Source organism: Bombina bombina, chromosome 3, assembly GCF_027579735.1.
Source record: "Bombina bombina isolate aBomBom1 chromosome 3, aBomBom1.pri, whole genome shotgun sequence".
Lineage (NCBI taxonomy): Eukaryota > Metazoa > Chordata > Amphibia > Anura > Bombinatoridae > Bombina > Bombina bombina.
In genome coordinates this window covers 893,181,401-893,199,655 of record NC_069501.1, presented here as the reverse complement: position 1 = coordinate 893,199,655, position 18,255 = coordinate 893,181,401, and the positions used below count along the sequence as shown (strand labels likewise).

The 18,255-nt window shown below is 39.5% G+C and overlaps 1 protein-coding gene across 1 annotated transcript in view; it reads right to left on the bottom strand.

Annotated features, from left to right (window-relative positions):
* The window catches only part of MYCBP2 (MYC binding protein 2), a gene marked incomplete in the record, with an annotated part of 1,460,675 nt that overhangs the window by 1,275,788 nt on the left and 166,632 nt on the right, over positions 1-18,255 (bottom strand). Inside the window, 1 exon segment of the mRNA XM_053707907.1 lies at positions 6,015-6,230. Within this exon segment, the coding sequence (XP_053563882.1) occupies positions 6,015-6,230 (216 nt within the window).

The following is an 18,255-nucleotide window of genomic DNA, read 5'->3' as shown; positions in this document are numbered from 1 at the left end:
GATTAACCCCTTAATACCCAAAACGGATAATCAATTTAACAATTAACGTTTTTATCACAGTCAAAAACACTGTCACAGGTCTGCTGTGACTGATTACCTCCCTCAAAAATGAATTTTGAAGACCCCTGAGCTCTCTGGAGACGTCCTGGATCAAGGAGGAAGAAGCAGGAAGACTGTGACTGAATTTTTACTGCGCAACAAGGCGCAAAAATAGGCCCCTCCCACTCATATTACAACAGTGGTAGACCTCAGATAACCATTTCTATGCAGAAATATACGTTAGCCATGTGGAAAAAATCATGCCCCCAAAAGATTTATCACCAAAGTACCTCACAAAACGATTAACATTCCAGTAAACGTTTTAAACATACATTTTAAATGTTATGTAGTGTTAACACTAAGCCTGCTACCAGTCGCTTCTACTGCAGTTAAGGCTCATACATTATTTCAGTATTAACAGCATTTTCTCAGTCAAATTCCATTCCTTAGAAAATAACTTACTGCACATACATTCATCAGCCTGATACCAGTCGCTACTACTGCATTTAAGGCTGTACTTACATCACATGGGTATCAGCAGTGTTTTCTTAGTCAATTCCATTCCTTAGAAAATATTTTACTGCACATACCTCATTTGCAGGGGACCCCGCATGCTATTCCCTTTTCTGAAGTTACCCCACTCCTCAGAATGTCCGAGAACAGCCAGTGGATCTTAGTTACGTCTGCTAAGATCATAGAAAAACGCAGGCAGATTCTTCTTCTAAATACTGCCTGAGAGAAAAAACAGCACACTCCGGTGCCATTTAAAATAAACTTTTGATTGAAGAATAATTAAGTAAAAAACTCCTCACTCCTCTCACGACCTCCTACTTTGTTGAGGGTTGCAAGAGAATGACTGGATATGACATGTGAGGGGAGGAGTTATATAGCAGCTCTGCTTGGGTGATCCTCTTGCAACTTCCTGTTGGGAAGGAGAATATATCCCATAAGTAATGGATGACCCGTGGACTGAACACACTTAACAAGAGAAAGTCAAACTTGGTTCTAAAAACTGCCTTATCCTGATGAAAAATAAGATGAGGAGAATCTGAAATTCTTATAGCAGAAGATATAACCAAAAGAAACTAAACTTTCCAAGAAAGAAACTTAATATCCAACTTATGCATTTGCTCAAAACGGAGGAGCATGCAAAACCTTTTACACCAAATTTATTGGATCTATCTCTGGGATACCCCAAAGATCCACAATCGTAAGAAAGCCTCTAAATATTCTGCCATAGCCTTGTGCAGGCTATTTTTAACCTCAGATGTAAAGTCAGTAGCAGCCTCCTTGATGACACACAGAACAATACTCCTTACATGAAGAAGGTTGCGTATGATTTCCTTGCAAAAATTGAGGTACACTGCTCTCAAAGAATTCATTGACCTGACACACTTTAACAGATTTGCAAAAAAAAAAAACAATGTACAGGTAGGGTTATCAGCAGATAACTCCTCTAAAGGGTTTAAACTGATATCAGTGGGGACAGATTGTTTTCTCCATAGTGTATAATAATTATTATAGAAGAGTATGAAGAAAAAACAAACAAACACGGATGTAAGAAATAGGTAGAGAGCTCTCTTCACTAAGCCAGTTAACCCCTCTGACACCTAGTATAACATTAGTGATTATACAATAAAGCCCAAAGTTAGACTGAACCCCCAGTGATCCCCCCGACAGCAACTGCATTTGTTTGTTGGAAGATGCTGAAAAAAAAAGACCATAGGGAGATACTGTGCACATAACATGGTATTCCTATGTCCCTGTATCATTCAGCTGCTGTGAAATATCTTGTCTTTGTGAATGATAAGTCCCAGGGATGAAAGGGTCTCACTTTGATCTGTGCTCCCAAAAATTAATCCATAAGCAAGTAGCTGGAACACCTCTATTCTCAACCTTCTCCTGTGAGGCTAAGAACAGAACTTTAGAGATGGGAGGGATTTTAAGCTCGTGTGGATTCTTGGCCGCCTCCTAGTGGCGGGAAATATATTTCAAATATTATGGAGTCCTATGGACTACCATAGTTTTAAGAAAGAAAACTTCTTCTTTAGACTCATCAGAAATATTAACAGTAGCATCAGCTTCAGGAGGTTTAAAACTAATAAGAGGCAAATTAAGAACTAACCTTTTACGCTTTATTGAAGGCGGCATAACTGCCGACATACCAGGCAGCAAATAAAGAAACAAGTACACCAAAGCCAGATGTGCAAAAACCAAAGGGCATAGGTTAACCCGACGCACGAAGAGAGACAATTTGTGGTAAACAAAACATGTGCAAATTAGAGGGCTTTTAGGTGCTAACCCGATGCACATACCCAAAGATCGAAGCACAAGGAAAAAATGTTAATGCTCGCCAAAAGCTGAAGCGAATAAAAATGGGGAATAATATAAAAAAAAAAAAAAAAACAACAACTCTCCCAGGGATATAGATATATATATTACCCAAAATGCTTATAGAGTGCCAATTAAATAAAAATAATACTTACAGATACTCATCTACGGGGGGGGGGGGAAACCAGTAGAAAGCCAAACCAGTGCTGAAACACATCAGCAGAGAATATGGAATAGGAGTATGCTGAAGACCCAGCAGGGAGACCTGTGGAAGGCTTGTGACTTTCCCATGAGGTGAAAAAAATGAGACACTACCCATACGCCATATATAACCCTCTGAAAAACACTGTACTCTAAGGGGAAATGGGTCTCAACGCAATCTGAGAACCCTTTTTACTGAAGAATCACCTGCACATCTTCATTCTTAACCTTCCACCAGCAGAGGCAATGACTTGTTTACCCGTGAGGTGTGGGGGGAGGTTTATAGAGCTCTTGGGTTTTGGGATTATTTGCCACCTCCTAATGGCAGGGAAGAATAATTCCCAGAAGTATGTATGAAAGTTATTCTAAAAATAAAACCTATATGTAAAAATACATGATTTAAATGGAGGCTTACTGACTAGTGGTTTAAATCATGCTTTAAATCATGAATAAAATAGTTTTGATTGAAATCAAATCAACCCTGCTTCTGACTGTCCTTAATACACAGAAAGCAGTTAATCTATTATTTTTCTTATCAGACTTGCTCTCTCCCTGTGACACCATTGAGTATGGAGTCTGGTTGCCATTTAAGTTGCCATGGAAATGACAAGTGGCAGTACTGGTGCATGGGAGGAAAGCGGCATTCTATGGCCGAACATGACCCAGGGGAATTCATTAAAGGTTGCTGAGACTCAACTCTGCATAAAATGCAGTGTTCTCCCCAGGACCTTTTTAATGGGTACACCACCCGGCTGATTTTACTGACCACAGGGTTAAACTTTTAGTTTAAACTAAACTAAAATTAAATCATTACATTTTTCAATGTTTATTGCTCAAATTATTATATAAAGGTATGTTAAATTAGTCAATTAATGTGTGCTTTGGATAGCAGAAAATATTATATTAAAAAGTATTACACTGCCCCCACCCGGCTATTTTCTAAGGCCACCAGGCTGGCAATATCTTCTGTGGAGAACACCAAAATGTATTTTTTTTTTTTTACCCTGAATACAGATTACTACACAAATTAAATCTAAAAATATATAAACTATTTCCAACCAATGTTCATCACAAACAGTTATAACAAAAGAGAACAAAATCTATAATTACAAAAAATGTAGTTTATTTATGCTTCGGTAAGTTGATAAATGTGGAGACATTTTTGTCCTTACTTGCTATTTAAATGTAACTTAAGTAGCTTAATTTAAGTAAAATGGGAAGTTGATTTAAGCAAACATGATTTTATGGTATCTGGCTGAGAGATGCCCATTACTAATAAGGAAAATGGTAGCATTTAAAAAAAAAAAAAAAAAAAAAAATATTATCAAACACACAAATCAATATTAAAATTAAATCCACCATAAAATGCTTAGAAAGCCATTATCAAACAGTAAATGTTAATTTTGTAACACCTTAGATTATTAGCATCTGCCCAAAGTACGTTTTGGAAGTGAAGTGTAAATCATATTGGTAGTTGACAGGGTAAAACAATTTTTTATCTTGCAATAACACTCCCTGAAGGCTTCTCAGGATGTCCACAAGCCAGGAGCATTTTAATCTTACATTCAGCAGCAGGCAGTACAACTAATATTTACAGCATCTGGCCAAATGGGACAAGCCCAGGTACCACGTCAAGGTCTCTTCCAAAACCTGGGTCCCTAATACAGCCATACAAATGCAAGCTCTCAATCAAACAAACTGGGAACAAGTCAGGGTTCACAGACTTATGTAATCTCCCTAGACATATACAAAACACTGAAGGGGACTGCACTATCAGACTGAACTGGGTACACATCACATGACCCTGCAACATGATCAGCCCTGGGTGCTATAGCACTCTCAGGAAGCTGTGCTGTCTCCAGAGTCACAGGCAGTTAACCCCAGACAAGCCTGGGTGCAAGGCCCATAGGGAAAATTACAAAACAAATTAATACAACACACAGAGAAAGTCCAGCACTCGCTTACAAGCTCTCCGCTCAGACATGCACGCTGCTAACAGGAGTACACACAACACTTCTTAACTATGTTTTCAGTGATTTTATATTTTTCTTATAAACAGTTCTAGATACATCTCCTCTGTAAAGGATACTTTAATTATTTTGTAATCTACTTATTTAATCTATAGCATCACATATTTATACTTAAATGTTGAAAAAACACTACAATTCTTTAAAAGGGACCGTCTACACCTATGTAAACATTAAGCTGTACCTTAGATCTATTACTGAATTTCCTTCTACAACCTTTGTGTGTCATGAACAACAAAAAACATTGTAAAAAGAAGTTTATATGCAGCCTATTAGAAATGGCCGCCAAACTCCTCCCAATCCTCCCTCACAGTGCCTCTTTCGATCTAGAACTTGTGCACGCAGCACAAACTGACATATCTAATTGACAAATATGCATGCGCATATTCTGCAAATCCTTAGTATTGTTGTGTCGTTTTCTCCTAATGTAGTGCATTCACAAAACGACCAATGCTTGAGAGCAGAACTAGTGATCCTCTTCTTATTGGATGATTAAAAAGCACTGTGATAATGTCATTGTTAGCCGGAGCTGAGCGGCCATTTCTAGAAAAAAAGATTATATTTAAAATATCTTTGTCTGTTGATGCCACTTAACGGTTGCAGGGGTGCATCAGGAAGTTCAGTAACAGATCTAAGGTATGGCTTAGTGTTTACATAGGTGTAGACTGTCCCTTTAAAGTGCCATAAAACATTTTTAGTTATGTGCATATTATAAAAGGGTCAACTGAGGTAAAACAGTGCAGGGAGGGGGGGGGGGCGGAGAGAGGGGAAAAAAAGCTTAGATAATTTAATAAAATTTTCAAAAATCTGCAAAATGTCTTGCACTTTAGGGTTGCTAAGTGTAGGCAGCTACAGCCCCCACATTATTATTGTCCTACTCCAAACATTGTGGTATCATGTAACAAAGTGTGCATGTAAGGATAATTACTTATGCAAGTAAGGGGGGGGGGTGAGGAGGGTCAGCAGGTACTGCTATTGTTTGTTGCCAAGAGGCTTGCTCGTTTTCAAGGGAATAATGTCACATGCTTTGTGAAAGTTTCAGCATTATACTGTACACACTGCTTTAGTCAGGTGTCATGTGACTCTTCCCCTACCAAGCACGTGCACAAGTGAATTCGTCTGAAACTATTAACTGGATAGCACCTTCCATATATGGAAATGCCCAGATGGGTGCTTACTGCAAACAAAACTATGGCTGAATTAAAGGGGTTAATGGGGGTTAAAACAGAAACTGGCAGGTAAGCTTTGGCTGCATTATATATTTAGAAACATGTTCGTTCATACGGTTTTATGTCCATTTAAGCTCATATTCCATTATATATGGAATGGAGCTTTTTAGATCACTATAAAAATAATTTAAAAGGTTTGCGTGTACGTATAGGTACACACACAGATTAAGAAGGAATTATCACTTGCCTTTGGAAGCTTAATGGGTGGCTCTTTGGACTCCTCCTCTTCATCACTGTCAGATTCACCACTCTGCACAGAGTTCTTGCATGACACAACTGAGGACATTTCTTTTCTTTGCCACTCGAGGACACAGTAACGTACACTAAAATAAACATTGAATGCAGAAGGGTTGCTAAGGAGCTTCAGATCAGGTATGAAGATTGCATTCTCCAGGTTGTCAGCCTAAGGATTTAAAGAATATTATTAAATGTATTAATGCTTAAATTTATTTTGCACTAAAAATATACAATGGCACTTTAAACTTACTAATGAATATAGCCTTTAAAAGCTTGAACAGATGTGTGCCAAATAAAAACAGATTCATCAAAAATCAGGAGTTCACTTACACTCTTCTAGAATCAGTAGGCAAGTACCAAAGCTAGACCATATGAATGGAAGGGTGAAATGCAAATATCTGGCTTTTGAAGGACTAAATGATGCTTGCAATGACACAAACCCATATGATGATTTAAAAGTAGTATGCAAGAAGGCCATCTGTAAAAATAAAGGTGACCTTCATACGGTTAGTGTGAAAAAAGGGGGACTAGCGCCTACTCAAGAGACCCTTATAGCCTGATGGGAAGTGGTTCCTAGTAACCACCAATAGATATCACAGTAAAAAGAGGGGGTTCCCTCAGGCGCATAACAAAGTGGAGGCAAAGGGGTAAGTAGTGAAATCAATAATAACGGTGAATGCAATAAAATACAATAAAATTAAAAATTCTTATTTAATATAATAAAATACAATGATATAATTATAATCATGGATCCATGATGTTAATACAAGAAGATAAAAACAATAATAACAGAATTTATGCTTACCTGATAAATTACTTTCTCCAACGGTGTGTCCAGTCCACGGCGTCATCCATTACTTGTGGGAAATGTTCTCCCCCACAGGGAAAGGCAAGGAGAGCACACAGCAAGAGCTGTCCATATAGCTCCCCCTCTGGCTCCGCCCCCCAGTCATTCGACCGACGGTTAGGAGAAAAAGGAGAAACTATAGGGTGCCGTGGTGACTGTAGTGTATAAAGAAAAAAAATTTCAACCTGATTAAAAAAAACAGGGCGGGCCGTGGACCGGACACACCATTGGAGAAAGTAATTTATCAGGTAAGCATAAATTCTGTTTTCTCCAACATTGGTGTGTCCGGTCCACGGCGTCATCCATTACTTGTGGGAACCAATACCAAAGCTTTAGGACACGGATGAGGGGAGGGAGCAAATCAGGTTACCTAAACAGAAGGCACCACAGCTTGCAAAACCTTTCTCCCAAAAACAGCCTCCGAAGAAGCAAAAATATCAAATTTGTAGAATTTGGCAAAAGTGTGCAGAGAAGACCAAGTCGCTGCCTTACATATCTGGTCAACAGAAGCCTCGTTCTTATAGGCCCATGTGGAAGCCACAGCCCTAGTAGAGTGAGCTGTGATACGGTCAGGAGGCTGCCGTCCGGCAGTCTCATAAGCCAAGCGGATAATGCTTTTCAGCCAGAAAGAGAGAGAGGTAGCAGTAGCTTTTTGACCTCTCCTCTTACCAGAGTAAACGACAAACAAGGATGAGGTTTGTCTAAAATCTTTTGTTGCTTCTAAATAGAACTTTAAAGCACGAACAACATCTAAATTGTGTAATAAACGTTCCTTCTTTGAAACTGGATTCGGACACAAAGAAGGAACAACTATTTCCTGGTTGATGTTCTCGTTGGAAACAACTTTTGGAAGAAAACCAGGCTTAGTACGCAAAACAACCTTATCTGAATGGAACACCAGAAAGGGTGGATCACACTGCAAAGCAGATAATTCAGAAACTCTTCTAGCAGAAGAAATAGCAACCAAAAACAGAACTTTCCAAGATAGTAACTTAATATCTATGGAATGTAAAGGTTCAAACGGAACCCCTTGAAGAACTGAAAGAACTAAATTTAGACTCCAAGGAGGAGTCATGGGTCTGTAAACAGGCTTGATTCTAACCAAAGCCTGAACAAAAGCTTGTACATCTGGCAAAGCTGCCAGTCGTTTGTGCAACAAGACGGATAATGCAGAAATCTGTCCTTTTAGAGAACTAGCTGACAATCCTTTATCCAAACCTTCTTGGAGAAAGGAGAGAATCTTTGGAATTTTAATCTTACTCCAGGAGAATCCTTTGGATTCACCCCAACAGATATATTTTTTCCATATTTTATGGTAAATCCTTCTAGTCACAGGTTTTCTGGCTTGGACCAGAGTATCAACCACAGAATTTGAAAACCCACGCTTGGATAAAATCAAGCGTTCAATTTCCAAGCAGTCAGCTGCAGAGAAACTAGATTGGGATGTTCGAATGGACCTTGTACTAGAAGGTCCTGTCTCAAAGGTAGCTTCCACGGTGGACCCGATGACATATTCACCAGGTCTGCATACCAAGTCCTGCGTGGCCACGCAGGAGCTATCAGAATCACTGAGGCCTTCTCCTGTTTGATCCTGGCTATGAGCCTGGGGAGGAGAGGAAACGGTGGAAACACATATGCTAGGTTGAACGACCAAGGCGCCACTAATCCATCCACTAGAGTCGCCTTGGGATCCCTGGATCTGGACCCGTAGCAAGGAATCTTGAAGTTCTGATGGGACGCCATTAGATCCATGTCTGGAATGCCCCATAATTGGGTTAACTGAGCAAAGACCTCCGGATGGAGTTCCCACTCCCCCGGATGGAAAGTCTGACGACTCAAATAGTCCGCCTCCCAGTTGTCTACTCCTGGGATGTGAATAGCAGATAGATGGCAGGAGTGATTCTCTGCCCATTGGATTATCTTGGTTACTTCCTTCATCGCTAGGGAACTCTTTGTTCCCCCCTGATGATTGATGTACGCAACAGTCGTTATGTTGTCCGACTGAAATCTTATGAACCTGGCTTCCGCTAGCTGAGGCCAAGCCAGGAGCGCATTGAATATAGCTCTTAGTTCCAAAATGTTTATCGGGAGAAGCGACTCTTCCCGCGACCATAGGCCCTGAGCTTTCAGAGAGTCCCAGACCGCGCCCCACCCCAAGAGGCTGGCGTTGGTCGTGACGATGACCCACTCCGGTCTGCGGAAACTCAATCCCTGAGACAGGTGATCCTGGGTCAACCACCAGAGAAGTGAGTCCCTGGTTACCTGGTCTACTTGAATTTGGGGAGACAAGTCTGTATAGTCCCCATTCCACTGATTGAGCATGCACAGCTGTAATGGTCTTAGATGAATTCGAGCAAAAGGAACCACATCCATTGCTGCGACCATTAGTCCTATTACTTCCATGCATTGAGCTATGGAGGGTTGAGGAATAGAGTGAAGAACTCGACAAGCTTTTAGAAGCTTTGTCTTTCTGACGTCTGTGAGAAAGATCTTCATTTCCACAGAATCTATTATTGTTCCCAGAAAAGGAACCCTTGTGGACGGTGACAGTGAACTTTTTTCTATGTTCACTTTCCACCCGTGAGATCTGAGAAAAGCCAACACAATGTCAGTATGAGCCCTCGCTTTGGAAAGAGACGACGCTTGGATTAGGATGTCGTCTAGATAAGGTGCTACAGCGATGCCCCTCGGTCTTAGGACCACTAGAGGGGACCCTAGCACCTTTGTGAAAATTCTGGGAGCGGTGGCTAAACCGAATGGAAGAGCCACAAACTGGTAATGTTTGTCCAGAAAGGCGAACCTCAGGAACTGATGATGAGATTTGTGGATTGGGATATACAGATACGCATCCTTCAGATCCACGGTAGTCAAAAATTGACCCTGCTGGATTGTTGGTAAGATTGTCCGAATGGTTTCCATCTTGTAGGATGGAACTCTGAGGAACTTGTTTAATATCTTTAAATCCAGAATTGGCCTGAAAGTTCCCTCTTTTTTGGGAACCACAAACAGTTTTGAGTAAAACCCTAGACCTTGTTCCCCGGAGGGGACTGGGTTTATCACTCCCATCTTTGATAGGTCTCTTACACAATGTAAGAATGCCTGTTTCTTTATCTGGTCTGAAGATAAGCGAGACAGGTGGAACCTTCCCTTTGGAGGAAGTCCCTTGAATTCTAACAGGTATCCCTTGGAAACTCTCTCTAGTGCCCAGGGATCCAGAACATCTCTTGCCCAAGCCTGAGCGAAGAGAGATAGTCTGCCCCCTACCAGATCCGGTCCCGGATCGGGGGCTACCCCTTCATGCTGTCTTGGTAGCAGCAGCAGGTTTCTTGGTTTGTTTACCCTTGTTCCAGCCTTGCATGGGCTTCCAAGCGGGTTTGGGGTGGGCCGCGTTACCTTCTTGTCTAGCGGCAGTGGAGTTATTAGCCGGTCCGTTCCTGAAATTGCGAAAGGAATGAAAATTAGACTTGTTCTTAGCCTTAAAAGGCCTATCCTGTGGGAGGGCATGGCCCTTACCCCCAGTGATGTCTGAAATAATTTCCTTCAATTCCGGCCCAAAAAGGGTCTTACCCTTGAAAGGAATATTCAGTAACTTAGTCTTGGACGACACGTCTGCCGGCCAAGATTTTAGCCAAAGCGCCCTCCGCGCTACTATAGCAAAAAAAAGTTTTTCGCCGCCAATTTCGTTATTTGAAAGGCGGCATCCAATATAAAGGAATTAGCTAACTTTAATGCGTGAATTCTGTCCATGACTTCTTCATAGGAAGTCTCTTTCTGGAGCGACCTTTCTAGTTCTTCGAACCAAAAGGACGCCGCTGAAGTGACAGTAATAACACACGTAGCTGGTTGAAGGATGAACCCTTGCTGAACAAAAATCTTTTTAAGCAATCCTTCCAATTTTTTATCCATAGGATCTTTGAAAGCGCAGCTGTCCTCTATAGGAATAGTTGTGCGCTTCGCTAGTGTTGAAACAGCTCCCTCAACCTTCGGGACCGTTTGCCATGCGTCCCTTCTAGGGTCTACTATGGGAAACATTTTCTTAAATATAGGAGGTGGGGCAAAGGCTTCTCCCACTCCTTTTCCACTATATTCGCTACCCTCTTAGGTATTGGAAAAGCGTCGTCGTGCACTGGGACCTCTAAAAATTTGTCCAATTTGCACAACTTCTCTGGTACTACCATGGAATCAGTGTCATCCAGAGTAGTGAATAGCTCCTTAAGCAAAGCGCGGAGATGTTCTAGCTTAAACTTAAATGCCACTAGATCAGGTTCTGCCTGTTGAGAAATTTTTCCTGAGTCTGAAATTTCACCCTCAGACAGCCCTTCCCTCACAGCTAATTCCGATTGATGTGAGGGTAAAATAGATAAGGCATCGTCAGCGTCTGATTGTTCAACCTATTTATCTGTATTTAAAACTGAACAATCACGCTTTCTCTGAAAAACTGGCAGTTTGGATAAAAGATATGCTATAGAATTATCCACTACTGCTGATAATTGTTGCATAGAAATAAGCACTGGCGCGCTAGGTGTCGCCTGCGCGGGCAAAGCTGGTGTAGACACAGAAGGAGAGGATGTAGAGCTATCCCCACTACCTTCATTAGATAAATCATCTTGGGCAACATTATGAAAAATAACAGAGCTGTCCTGATTTTGTTTGGACGCTATGGCGCAATTATCACAAACACTCGAAGGGGGAACCACATTTGTCTCTATACACACAGAACATAGGTTATCTGATGGAACAGACATGTTAAACAGATTTAGGCAGGCAAACAATGCAATAAAAACGATTTTAAACAAAAACGTTACTGTCTCTTTAAATAATAAAATGACATTTATTTCTGAATGTTCAAAAAACTATGAAGGCAATATCCGATTTTTCTGAAATTTGCACAGCAAATATGGAGACTCTAGCTCTTAAAACAAGCAAACCGGAGCTAATTGTTGGATTTAACCGTTTTTACACACCACAATCCCAGCTACAGCCTTGCTGCAGCTTTTTACCTTCCTTAGGGGTCACCATTCACAGAAAAAAGCCTTTTGGAGTCACTTTCTGAACCACAGGACCCTCTCACATGAATCTACATGCACTGCCTTGAAATTCAACTGCACAGCTGAAGTGCCAAAATGAGGCTTCCTCCCTCAGCACACTAGAGTGAAGGGGCCTTCCTGACTAGATTTAGGTGTCTATAACAAGCCAGATCAATAAAAAAACGTTCCCAAGTGTATGTGAGCTTATAAAATATTTCAAATGGTATAATATTGTAATAAAAACCAGTCGATTTAGCCCCTAACAGTGTCTACCAGCATAAAAAACAAAAAGGGGAAGCCTGTTATCTTTTTTGCTGAGGTGAAATAAAAATGGCTTACCGTTTCCCCTGAGGGGAAAAATGACTGTCATCTAGCATTAGCCTGTGTTGTTAGAAGGAGACTAGTCATACCTGAAGCAGATGAGTCTGCAAACTGTTACCCCCAACTGAAGTTCTCTTGTTTCAACAGTCCTGCGTGGTAACAGTAATGGATTTTAGTTACTTGTGCTAAAATCATAGCCCTCTTAAACAGAAATCTTCATCACTTTTCTGTTATAGAGTAAATAGTACAAGCCAGCACTATTTTAAAATAACAAACTCTTGATAGAAGAATAAAAAACTACAACTAACACCACAAACTCCTCGCCATCCCCGTGGTAGATGCTACTTGTTCAGAGCGGCAAGGAGAATGACTGGGGGGCGGAGCCAGAGGGGGAGCTATATGGACAGCTCTTGCTGTGTGCTCTCCTTGCCTTTCCCTGTGGGGGAGAACATTTCCCACAAGTAATGGATGACGCCGTGGACCGGACACACCAATGTTGGAGAAAGTGTGAGAACAATATAAAAGAACAATGAATTGCACAATAAATAACAGTGGATGACAGTAAATATACAATAAAATGGATAGCACAATAAATTGGATCTCACAATATTAAAACCTAGATAGCACGAGAGTGTGGTGCTTTAAACCAAGTAACTTGTTGAATTAAATTAAGGGCTAGGGTTTGGGCCCATCCAGAACTAGACAATGCAGAAGTTGTAACCAATAAATGTTAATTCCAGTGGGTAAAGGTGTGAGTAGTGTTCAAAAAGAGTGTTTGTAGATAATATCCAAAAAGGTAAAATAATGAGGGTGTAGTAGTAACCGGTGATCAAAAATAAAGATGTGAATTCATAGTGTTCATACAGTTAGCCCGGCTATTGGCTAAGAGGTGGAAACTTTACCTCATTTAAATAAAAAAAATTTAGCTGTGCCGTGGACGGCCAGAGGCACTCCGTTTAGTAGTAAAGCCGTCGCAAAATAAAAGTACCTTTTTAAACTCATGAATGAAGGTCACCTTTATTTTTAGCTCTGGTAAATCCTAGCGTAAGTCAAAATTTCATTGCAAAAGAACAATTTTAGAGAAACCCACACAAAATCTAAGGAGATAAAACATTCAATAAAAAACATTCATGTTTACAGGTTATTTACCAAAAGGTGGCCCCAATTTCATTATATGAATTAACAGTTACAAGTTTAAAAGCTTTCAAAAATGTAGAAAACTAATTTAAAACAATGAAATACATATTTTTCTTTTCACTATGTTTTCACCATCCACTTTGATAAACCTAATGTTAAGGCTAATGTTAAGGCTAATGTTAAGGCTAATGTTAAGGCTAATGTTAAGGCTAATGTTAAGGCTAATGTTAAGGCTAATGTTAAGGCTAATGTTAAGGCTAATGTTAAGGCTAATGTTAAGGCTAATGTTAAGGCTAATGTTAAGGCTAATGTTAAGGCTAATGTTAAGGCTAATGTTAAGGCTAATGTTAAGGCTAATGTTAAGGCATGGCCTCACCAGATGAACGCTCCTGGGGGGGAAAGTGATTGGAGAGAGTCGGTTTCGTCATTGCTGACGAAGAACAGAGGAGCTGCAGACGTGGGATTGGTGATCCGGTGTTTAAGGAGAAGGTAGGTATTTGTAAAATCCTGTGCAATGTAAACTTTCATGAAAGTTGACATTCACTTAACTACAGAAAATAAAAGGGTCCTACTCATGTTTAAAGTGCTCCCATTGTATGGTCAAAGGTAAGCAAATGGAGCAAACATGCAGAAAGAAAAAACTTAAATGGCTTTTATGCATGCCAGACTAGTAATGCCATGTGGACTTTATTACATAGAGATGACTACTAGAAGTATGAGAGAAAGCCTCAAAGAACATAAGTTTAATATTAGAAATAAGGGCATTTCTCAGGTGGTCCCACAATATTTTGTTGAATTGGGCAATTCAGTGAGTCAATTGCAAATTCAAATTATTAAACATATACAAAAGTTAAAAGAACATTAAAAAGGGATGTTAAACAGTCTGTTTCATTGTTGTAATAAAAAAATAAAAAAACACTAAGCAGTTAATTCTATTTCATAGAAATCATTGAAATATGTATTATTCATCTGTTTAAATGGGTTATATCTTTTATTTCTTCTTTTTTTAAACTATTTTTGTGCAGTGTCCATTTTTTCCAGTCACACACCTACAAAGAGGAGTTGTAAGCAGGAATGTTTATCTTAGCTTGAAGTCATAAACCTTCTAGGCTGCTTTGCTATAAAGTGAAAAGACTAGCTAACAGGAAGTCAGTTTTGCTCATGCTCAGAACTGACAGAATAAAACGGATTTTAAAAATTCTACACTCTGGGGGCAGGGGCTACATTGAGAAATTCTAACTGCTAATATTGCAAGAAAACAAGTTCTTGCTGTTTGTTTTTTTACATAATGTTTCTTTTTAGGTTTACTTTGATTTAACATTTGTTTTTACCAAAATTAACTGATTAATATCCCTTTAAACACATTGTAAGTCACATAATGCACCTTCATAACGAAAAATACTTTTGCAATGAATAATGCAGGTTTATTTTGTCAAATGAGCATAATTTTACATTTTGTTTTTATTTTCACTGATTTCCATGTCCCCCAGAACAAAAGAACCCTTGCTAAACCAATCACAATGTAATACACATATATAGCATGAACTGTTTGTACATGTGCAATTAAAAGGACCATTAAATTCAGCATACAATGTTTCATTATTGAAAATAAAACATTGTAAAATACATGATTTATTTTGCATCCTTTTGCTGTAAAATACATCTGAAAATAGTACTTGTTCCACTTTCTCCCAGGGAGGCTTGGGTTAATACTTTTAGCTAATTTATTTGTGAGGTTTTGTTTACCTCCTCCTACCTCACATTCTCTGTACTCATTTGCTTTTCATAAGGTGAATTATCAGTTTTGCGTCAACAACCATGAGAGGAAAAGCATTCTTTGCAGAAGCAGTGAGCATACAAGGTATTTTAGATATTAAAGGGGCAGTAAACCTAAAAATTTGCATATAATTCTGAACATAGTGCAGAGTTACATAACACTATCTTAGCAACAGCTTTCAAAATCAAAGGATTTTAGCTGTCAAAGTTCCACTCTCCATGATCTTCCGATTAGGTTTTTTTCAAAAGCGCTTCGCGGTCTAATAACAGCGATTCGACAGTGCACCCACGAAGCGCTTTTGAAAAAGAAGACCTAATCAGAAGATCACGGAGAGCAGAACAGGTAAAGAACTTTGACAGCTAAAATCTCTAAAGTCCTTAACTTTTGAAAGCGGTCGCTAAGATAATGTTAATATAAACATTTTTAGGTTTACTGTCCCTTTAATGTGCATATATACATATATTTAATTTTATATTTAGCTATTAAATAAAGCAATATGTCTGTTTAAATACCTGTTAAATATTTTACTAATTAAAGGGAAAGTCAACTAGAAAAATTTTAGTGTGTAAAAAGATAAATCACTTATTACCCATATCCCAGTTTTGCATAACTAACACTGTTATATTAATACACTTTTTACCTCTGTGATTACATGTATCTAAGCATCTGCAGACTGCCCCCTTATCTGCTTTTTACAAACTTCCATTTTAACCAGTTAGTCCTGGAGCATGCATAACTCCACGGGAGTGAGCACAATGTTGTATTTTTGGCGCACACGTGAACTAGCACTGTGTGGCTGTGAAAAGCCAATAAAATGTGCCGAGTTAAGAGGCGCCAGTAGGGGCTTAGAAACAGGCAGGGATTTAGAAGTTATAAAGTATATTAATATAACAATGTTGGTTGTGCAAAGCTGGGGAACAGGTAGTAAAGACATTATCTATCTTTTTATACAATAAAAAAAATCAAGTAGACTGTCCTTTTAACTAAGCTGTATCAGTGCTTAAAGGGACAGTATACACTCATTTTCATATAACTGCATGTAATAGACACTACTATAAAGAATAAGATGCACAGATACGGATAAAAAAATCCAGTATAAAATGGTTTAAAAACGTACTTAGAAGCTTTCAGTTTAGCTCTGTTGAAAATGTAGCTGGAAAGCCCACTGCAAATGGTAAATAAGACACTCCCCCCCTCCCCCTTCTTTTGCAAATTAAAAGATGCTTTACACAAACAGGAGCAAGCTGGAGAAGGTAGCGGACGGTATTCACATAAAACTTTGGGGCTTGGTTAGGAGTCTGAAAATCAGAGCAATGTTATTTAAAAATAAGCAAAATTATACATTTTTTAAAAAAACAAAACTTTATGGGCTTTATAAATAGATCATCTACAAAACATTTATGCAAAGAAAAAATGAGTGTATAATGGCCCTTTAACCACCTATAGAAGAGGGGCAGGCTACCCCAGTCTCTATCCTCAACTACACATGTGGAAACAGAGTTCATGCTATTTCTGCGTATTAGTTTGTGATTGGTTAGCAAGGGTTCTTTTGTTTTGGAGGACAGGGAAATCCGTGAAAAGAAAAAAAACTAAATTTATGCTTATCTGATAAATGTATTTATTTCTAGACACGGTGAGTCCACAGAATCATCAATTACTGTTGAGAATATCACTCCTGGCCAGCAGCACCACAGCAAAGCTGTTATATGTCACTTCCCTTCCCACAATCCCCAGTCATTCGACCGAAGGAAAATGAGAGAAAATAAATAACAAGGTGCAGAGGTGCCTGAGGTTTATAAAAATTAAAAAAAACTGTCTGAAAATAAGGGTGGGCCGTGGACTCACCGTGTCTAGAAATAAATTTATCAGGTAAGCATAAATTTTGTTTTCTTTCTTAAGACAAGGTGAGTCCACAGAATCATCAATTACTGTTGGGAATCCATATCCAAGCTAGAGGACACCGATAATTAGGGAGGGACAAGACAGGTAACAAACAGAAGGCACCACCACTTGAAGCACCTTTCTCCCAAAAGAAGCCACAGCCGAGGCAAAAGTATCAAACTTATAAAATTTAGAACAAAAGTGTGCAAAGAAGACCAAGTCGAGGCCTTGCAAATCTGTTCTACAGAGTTCTCAATTCTTAAAAACCCAAGAAGAAGAAACAGCCCTAGTGGCATGAGCTGTGATTCTCTCAGGGGGCTGCTGTCCAGCAGTCTCATATGCCAAACGAAAAATAAATCTCAACCAAAGAGTAAGAAAAGTCGCAGTGGCCTTCTGATCCTTGTGTTTCCCAGGAGAACACACAAACAATGCTGAAAACTGGCGAAAATCTTAAGTCGTCTGCAAATAAAATTTAAGAGCCCGCACAACATCCAGGTTGTGTAACAAACATTCCTTACGAGAAGAAGGATTAGGACAGAGAATGAACAACAATTTCCTGATTAATATTCCTGTCCAAAACAACCTTAGGAAGAAAACCAAAACCTGGTACAAAGAACTCTCTTATCCGCATGAAAAATGAGATAAGGAGAATCACTCTGCAAAGCTGAGAGTTCTGAAACCCTCCGAGCAGAAGAGAAAGCAGTAAGAAACAAAACCTTCCAAGATAACAAATTAATATCTATGGAATGCATTGGCTCAAACAGAGCCTGTTGCAAAACTCTAAAAATAAGGTTAAGGCTCCAAGGTGGAGCAACAGACTTAAACACTGGCCTAAATCTGACCAAGGCCTGACAGAAAAATGCACATCTGGAACGTCCCCCAGACGCTTATGCAGCACAAAAATGATAATGCAGAAATCTGACCCTTCAGAGAACTGACTGACAAAACTCCAGAACTTCCTGAAGAAAGGGCAAAATCCTAAGAATCCTGACTCTACTCCTGGAGTAGCCAACGGATTCACACCATAAGGACATTTACGCCATATCTTATGGTAAATGTTTCAAGTAACATGCTACAAGCCTGAAACGGTCTCAATGACCGACTTAGAAAAACCCAGGCTTAAACCGAACTAAGCGTCCAATCTCCAAGCAGTCAGCTTCCGAGAAAGGATATTTGGGAGAAGTAAAAGACCCTGAATTAG